This window comes from Arachis duranensis, chromosome 8 (assembly GCF_000817695.3).
Source record: "Arachis duranensis cultivar V14167 chromosome 8, aradu.V14167.gnm2.J7QH, whole genome shotgun sequence".
NCBI classification, from domain to species: domain Eukaryota; kingdom Viridiplantae; phylum Streptophyta; class Magnoliopsida; order Fabales; family Fabaceae; genus Arachis; species Arachis duranensis.
The window spans coordinates 26,166,077-26,173,510 of NC_029779.3; the positions used below are offsets into that span (position 1 = coordinate 26,166,077).

Below are 7,434 nucleotides of genomic sequence, written 5' to 3' on the forward strand. Positions count from 1 at the left end.
GATCCTTAACAATATTTGTATCGAATAAATTAATCTCTAATAAAAATATTTAACAAATCAATCATTAAGCAGAGATCAATTTGTTAAATTTTTGCTAAAAACTAATTTATCCAAAGGGACCAATTTAGAGTATTACTAATAAAGATAAATAACAACAAAATCATACAAGAGTTTCTGCTCTAGACTAGAGTGTAACTTTCAAAAATGTTTGCGGGATCTCCATTCTTAGATTACGATGAAAAGCATCAGACACTGCATGCACCACTAAGAAAAGGGACCGAAATTCCTTCAATTACTCATAAAACGGGTAAATAGTTTCACCATGTGTCCCTCGAAAGCGACATAACTAGTTAACTGTTAACTACATCCCCTAACCTGCATTATAATAATAAAAAAAATATTAATTAATAATTGGGTAGTCATTAGGTTAACAAATGGGAGGGAGAGAGTGAGGCACCTTTTCAGAAAACAGTTAGCTGCAGATCCTCCAATTCAGGGTCCACTTTGACTTCATTTTCCAGAGAGAGAGGAGCATCAAGCTCAGGAGGTAATAATAATAATAATAATAAATATTTTACTAATCAAAATAGTAATTAATTAATTAGGTTTAGTGTATGTGTTACCATGCACCGGACTAATGCCCAATTAACAGACTTAAAGAATGGATGACGCTTAATTTCATTTGCTCCTTCTTGTGAACCCAATCTATCTTTGGGATCTCTTTGCAACAACCAATAAATTAGCTGCTTTCCCTGGAGACTTACCTGCATTAAGAGTAGTTTTAGCATATTAAAACATCATTATCAATTACTTATTGAATTTGACATAAACTAGCAAGGATCGGATTGGAGGATTTCATCAAATGTAATTAGAAGAAAAAACTCACTGGTTTGCTTTTGGGAAATTTAAGATCCTTGTGTAGAATATTTGCAAATGTTTTTTGCCTTGTCTTTCCCCTGAATGGTGTATACCCATAAAGCATTTCATATAGAAGAACACCTGAAAAGAATAACGCAACTTAGTTAATGTCAATTAAACACAACGTGTTAAGTAGTGTTAACATTATCTTACATGCAATATATAAGTTCAAGATTTTATTTATTTATTTAGCATTTGAATTGCCTATTGATAACTTTTTTTAATCTATAATAATGTCCAAAGCATAAAACGGGATGTGTATAGATAAATTGAAAATAAATAAAGGCCAAAACAAAAGGTGACATAGGAACAGGATTAAACACAATAATAACAAAGCCAATTATGGATGCTAACTTGTGCCTAAAATCTTAGGTATGAAAATTAAAAATTACCAAGAGCCCACCAATCCACAGCACTAGTGTGGCCTGAACCAGATATAATTTCCTGCACAAGTGTAACTGTCAATATCCAGAATAGAAAAAGAAAAAAATATTTTATTCTCATTAGAATATGTCAAGAAATAACAAACCGGAGCTATGTACTCTTCTGTGCCAACAAAAGAATTTGATGCCCTCATGGGTTCAGCCATAAACACCGGAACCTGTTGACCTTTTTGTTGTTTTTTCTTCTTTTTTTTCTTGTCATCCGTGGCTGGTAGAAGCAGCTGCAACAAGTATAAATCAGACATAAACAAAATTGTTATCAGTGGTTGAGTTATAAGTATTGCTTATAATAATTAAAAACTACTGCATTATATGAAGTTTCATCTCAGAGATACCTGTGGCTTGCAAGATGTTAAACATGACAAATCAAAATCTGTTAGAGCCACATGTCCATTGCTCTGGATTAACACATTTTCTGGCTTCAAATCCCGATATATTATTCCTGCAAAATTTCATAAAGGATGTCAAATTCACTTAAGACACACATCAGAAAATTTTGTAGGCAATACTTCTTCCCAAGTACTAAATGTTGTGATAACAAAGCAGCATCCTTTGATCAGTTATTGCAGCTTGTTAACTTCATACCGGATTTAGAGAAACATTTTGTCAGTCTTGTACTTCCTAAGTTGTATTTCATGGGTTAATAATTAAAATTGTTAGGCCATACGAATGACTAATAACCTACCTTGACAATGAAGATACTCCAATGCAACCACTACCTCAGCAGCATAAAATCTATGAATATTGAGAACTTAATGTCAGTTAGAGGAAAGTAGGAGTCATGTGCATGCAGTAGCATAATATTATTATACCTGGCAGCCTCTTCCTTAAGAACTTTTGTTGGCTGTCGATCAAGAAGCAGGAACAGTTCTCCACCAGGGCAGTAATCAGTTATCAAACAAACATGTGATTTGGTCTGCAAATCAATCAAGTTCCAATGATTTTGACAAATTCATTATATATAGTTAAAAATAATGAGGACTACTATGTTTTTCTAATTTGAAAGTGATATGTGAGCATCAAACCTGAAAGGAAGCATATAGTGCAGGTAGAAAAGGATGGTCCAACATGTCAAGGATTTCTCTCTCTGTGCAAGCTCTATGCACCTGCAGAAAGTGTAGAAACATGAAAGATCTTGATAACTGGAACCAGATATGTGGGATATGACAGAATAGACCCAAAACATAACAGAAAAGAAAGAAACAATTGTGTGCTTCATAATCAAGAACCTTGTTACGATTGAGCATAACACCCTTATCCATCGCCTTCATGGCAAAATGGTGACCAGTTCCACATAGCTCCACTAGATGCACACTGCAAACCAGTAGTAATATACCATAATGTTACTACCACATAAGCTTGATATGAAAAAAAAAAAATAAAAAGTCTAGTTTTAAAAGAATATATAGAAGTTCTAATTAGTTTTTAAAATATCGAGCTCTCTTGAATTGTTCGCTATCGGTAGAGGAAAATTCACCTATAAGGTTCTCATCTATGTTGGAAATGTGAAAGAGAAATAGGGAAGAACAAATTAAAACCTGCCAGTATCTCCTGATCCCAAAGGTTTAACTGGCCTAAAGTGCTTTAAGCCTATCTGTTCTCCACTGTCCAGGATCTGCAAAACCAGGTTACATGAACAAGAGGAAAATGGTTTATTCAACAACTTTCAAACGAAGCAACGAATATAATAAAAAAGTAATACCTTCTTGATAGCTCTCCAAGCAGCATCTTCCTTCCTATGAGGTTTTGGCTGAACCACTTTTGAATGATTCATCCATAAATCGTCCGGTTTCTGGAGATTGTCAATAAGACCATGTCACAGATTGAAGCCAAAAGCTCTTTAAAAGACATTGGAACTCGGTAGCCAGTAGATATTACCATATTAGCATCCGGAAGTTCTCTTACTGCCTCATCAACATTTTCTGCAGTTTGTTTGACCTGAAAGTGGATGTCAAAAGAACTTGTTATACTCAGCATTCAGGAAATATTTATAACGAAAATGAATAGATATCAATATTATACGAGAAAATAGAAGTCACAATTCTTATGCTTTGAAGACTTCAATATTTGGCACAAGGTGAATATGTAATGATGTTAACAGAGTTTAATGATTTGAGACGCAGTATATGGTAAATTAATGAAGAACTTGAATAGAGTCCAAACCAGTTGTTCTCCTTCTTTTGCAGTATTTTCTGCGATGCAGTTGTGAAGAGGCTCCACATGTTGGCTACCGTCGAGTTGAACACCAATAAAATACTGTACTTCTCCCTGTTCAAACGAGTAAAAAAAAAAAGTGTTTATCCATCCAAAACAAAATTTCTGCGGCAAGATATTAGAAGAGCTAACTTCTTCACTCAATTATGATGTGTTATACCTTCTGGTCACGCATAGGTTGCAGATGGAACAAGTTCCAGAACTTTTTACCTGATGAGTTGAGCAGAAAAAGCTTCAATAGCAATAATAGGAATAATAACTGCAGCACTATTGTTTCCTTTTAATGAACTAAATAGTGCTAAGGGAAAAAACTGCTAACATTTCCTATCATTTTAGTAGTTTTCTGTGCAGAAACATTAGGCTAGCTTACCTGTCTTTGTATAATTAATGAGTTGTACAGTAACTTCAGTTTGGTTGTCAATCGCTTGTCTAATTTTTTTCACAGTTGCTGGATCTGTTTCAGGTCCTTGAAGAAATCTGAATGACCAAGGAGTATCTAAGTTAAAGATAAATTTGACATAGATAATTTCCAGTTAAATCAACCTCTAGAATGAAATTTTATAATATTCTAAGATAAAATGCAGAGTTTTGTGGAAGTATGGCATATATATGAGGTGTGAACCAACAAAGTGTCAATATAATATTCATTTGCCTGTATGGACATTTAACTTGGAGCATATCATTAAGAAAAAGTATAGGTAGACAATAAAAATACTAAATAATATGAATAATAGATATATCGGATGTTCAATTCATTAGGTGTGCGGATGGTTATCCTAATATTAAAATTTAGATGAGTAATTTGAGGGTGTAGTGTGTTTTTACTTTATTAGGCCAATTTTAGAGTTCGTTGTTCACAAAAACCATTGTCTACCCTAGCAATGTCCTATCATTAAATATTAATTAATAACGAAAAAGGCAAAATAAAAAAATTAGAACATACCTGCAATTTTTGCCCAAGATTTCTTCACGACTATATTCAGTAAGCTCTAAGAAGCTGTCAGAAGCAAATATCTGTAACAAAAAAAAATTACAAAATTACAAAGCTTATCTTGTTCTTATATGTTCATATGAATTGAACAGGAGGTTAATATTCTCATCAGTAGTGTAATTAACAACAGTAATTAGTACATAAATTGAATATTACAATGGGATTGTCAGGGAGCCTAGGATCAGTGATGACAAAGTTTTTCTCAATACGTTCAAGTGTGGTGGCAAGATCAAGACCCTTCCTCTTCTCCCTTTGGATCTCTTTGCCCTCAAATTCAAAACTATCAGGTCTGTCATCATCATCCTCACTCTCTGAGCTCACTTCCTCAACACCTTCGTTATCTATGCTTTCTTCATTTGCCTGATTTTTCTTCATGAACCTGATGAAATAGTATAGAAACATGCATAACATTACGATAAGATAACTAACTATGAAATAAGCATAATACAGATAAACTACCCCATGAAAGAACGGCGACGGGAGTTTTTCTGCTTCTTTTCAGGGAGCTCACTGATTTGCTGCAATGAAGTTAATCCATGTCCTCCTTCTCCTTGTGATTTGCGTCTAGCAGATGAAGCTACGCTCTCAGATTTTCTCCTTGATGTTTTCTCTGTTTTGTTCTCTGCCTCTTCTTGTTGATGACGGTCAGCGCCTCCGGATGAATTTCTGATGAAGGGACGGCGGTTTGTTGATTCACTGAGTGCTCGAGGACGCTTTATGGCACTCACCAACTCCGATACTGAAGTTGTAGCATTCTCTTTTTGCCGTGCTGCATCAAATGTTTAATAACAAAAAGGAGTTAACGAAAAACAACTAAAGTTTAACTATTAATAATATTAAATAAGGTAAGTTTCGATTTTTTTTTTCTAACATTACCGCTGCATTATATATTTCATGCACAAGCATTAACTAAACAAGATGATCTCGTCAAATTCTGTATATATTTCGCATGCTGAGTGATATATTGATATTACCTTCTTCTCCCTCCCGTTAGCAGTGTTAACTTTTTTTGTTATTTAACCAACTTTATTGTGATCACATACACATTTGACTAAGTTTCAAGCAATGAGAGACTTATTGTTGATTATTCATTCTGATCAAAGAATATAAAGTGGATAAGTGATATATTGATCTGAATCTGAAATGCAGAGAGCTGTTCTCAGTACCATCATATCGAATCAATGATTCAGGCAAGCCATTGGGACGTAACGCCTTCTCCTTGGCCCCCTCCGTGTGCTTGCTAACCTCCACTTGCATTCTAATAAAAACAACTGATTATCATTAAGAGAAATTTTAAGAATATTTTAAAGCTATGATGTTGTATAAGGACCCGTGGCTGGCTGCTACTGGCTCCCTTGTATTCCATCAAGCCCCACAGGCAATCAATGTTAAGGTTCGAATCTTTAGGCACTTGTGTATGATAACAATTAACAAGTCTCACAAATAAAAAATGTGGTCCATTTGGCCCAACACATGAAAATAACTCACAAATCACATTCATCTTAAAAACATAGATCCTCAATGATGTTTTTTGTTAACGGGTTTTTAAGTTTAAACCACTGCTGGAAGAAAATGATACATAGTATGGTCATTATCAAATTATTATCAAAATCCATGCAGCCACAATTTGGTCCCCACCCAACCCTCTAATTAAAACAATGACAAAAAAGTCAAGAATAAAATGAATAAAAAACTAACTTTAAAGACAAACTCAAAAAGAGGTAAAAAAGGAAACTATCTTTACCCGATGAATTTGATGACTTTGCCATCCTCGTCCTTGATGGGTGAAATAGTAAGAAGATTCCAGAAGGGCGTCCCATCCTTCTTGTAATTCAGCAACCTTCCACAGTAACTCTTCCCAGCTTCCAATGCTTCCCTTATCCTTGACACGTCATCCGGATCCGTTTCCGCACCCTGTAAAAACCGACTGGACCCCACCCCGCCATTTAACATAAAAAATCGTTATAACCGTTTTCTACTAATTCTGTCATCATTTTACAGTTATGGTTGTTACTAGATACATACCAGTTTCTACCTATCACCTCCTTGGAGGTGTAACCAGTCATCTTGAAGAACCCGGCACTGGCGTAAAGGATCGGGTAATCGGCTTTGGTAGCATCAGAAACCACGAAAGTTTGTTGAAACGCCGAAAGGGCGTTCTTCAGGTCCTCCGAGACTCTCGGGATCCCGCGCGATTCCGCTTCCTCCGAGGAGTCGCCGGAGGTGCGAGCTGAGTTTTTCGAGTTCCTCCGGGACGAACCGCCGCCGTCAGAGTTTCGAACCGCCACTCCCTGAGGCTTCCCGGTCTCCGTGTCCGTTTTCAGTACTAATCCCCACTCTGCAGCTCTCTGCGCTGCCGCACCAGACTCCGAACTCGCCAGCGGAATGGGTTCCTTAAGTGCCATCCAGGAGGTGGCAGTGGTTGTTGTGGACGTGGCGGCAGTGGTGGTCAGCTCCTCCAAGGAGTTACTGCGTGGCAGCTGCTGCTCTGCCGCCCAGGTTTTCCATATAGGCTGAGGACGCGCCGCCGCCGGCGAGCCGGTAGGATTACCCGCTGCGGATGCGGTGGAGTAGGAGGAGGCAGGGTTAAAGACTTCGAGGGAGCCACGTGGATCTCTGGGAAACGGTTTGAGTGGTGATTTCTTCGGTGATTTCCCTGCTGACTGCTCCATCGCCACCTCCTTCTCTCTCTCTCAATTGCACTTTGTAGAGTATTTACAGTACAAGCTTTATTAGTAATAGTAAGTCACAACTTTATGCTAAGCTTTTTTAAACAAGTTCAATGAATAAATATTAACATAAGTTTACCCGAATATATACGTATCAATGTATCATCATATATGTGAATTGAATACTGATATCAGGGGA

General features: G+C 36.6%; 1 protein-coding gene across 1 annotated transcript in view; it reads right to left on the reverse strand.

Moving 5' to 3' along the window:
- Nucleotides 1-554: 554 nt before the first annotated feature.
- LOC107461628 (phototropin-1) overlaps nucleotides 555-7,434 on the reverse strand; it is an 8,228-nt gene continuing 1,348 nt past the window's right edge. The window contains exons 3-23 of the mRNA XM_016080163.3: nucleotides 6,592-7,268; nucleotides 6,311-6,493; nucleotides 5,733-5,824; nucleotides 5,026-5,335; nucleotides 4,723-4,945; nucleotides 4,519-4,589; nucleotides 3,946-4,052; nucleotides 3,736-3,785; nucleotides 3,525-3,629; nucleotides 3,240-3,299; nucleotides 3,064-3,153; nucleotides 2,900-2,976; nucleotides 2,591-2,675; nucleotides 2,387-2,467; nucleotides 2,174-2,277; nucleotides 2,047-2,096; nucleotides 1,697-1,803; nucleotides 1,448-1,582; nucleotides 1,311-1,362; nucleotides 887-999; nucleotides 555-764 (exon numbers count right to left, since the gene is read on the reverse strand). Coding sequence (XP_015935649.2) covers nucleotides 594-764; nucleotides 887-999; nucleotides 1,311-1,362; nucleotides 1,448-1,582; nucleotides 1,697-1,803; nucleotides 2,047-2,096; nucleotides 2,174-2,277; nucleotides 2,387-2,467; nucleotides 2,591-2,675; nucleotides 2,900-2,976; nucleotides 3,064-3,153; nucleotides 3,240-3,299; nucleotides 3,525-3,629; nucleotides 3,736-3,785; nucleotides 3,946-4,052; nucleotides 4,519-4,589; nucleotides 4,723-4,945; nucleotides 5,026-5,335; nucleotides 5,733-5,824; nucleotides 6,311-6,493; nucleotides 6,592-7,238 — 2,913 coding nt within the window. The 5' untranslated portion in view covers nucleotides 7,239-7,268 and the 3' untranslated portion in view covers nucleotides 555-593. The remainder of the gene's footprint in view (nucleotides 765-886; nucleotides 1,000-1,310; nucleotides 1,363-1,447; nucleotides 1,583-1,696; nucleotides 1,804-2,046; nucleotides 2,097-2,173; nucleotides 2,278-2,386; nucleotides 2,468-2,590; nucleotides 2,676-2,899; nucleotides 2,977-3,063; nucleotides 3,154-3,239; nucleotides 3,300-3,524; nucleotides 3,630-3,735; nucleotides 3,786-3,945; nucleotides 4,053-4,518; nucleotides 4,590-4,722; nucleotides 4,946-5,025; nucleotides 5,336-5,732; nucleotides 5,825-6,310; nucleotides 6,494-6,591; nucleotides 7,269-7,434) is intronic.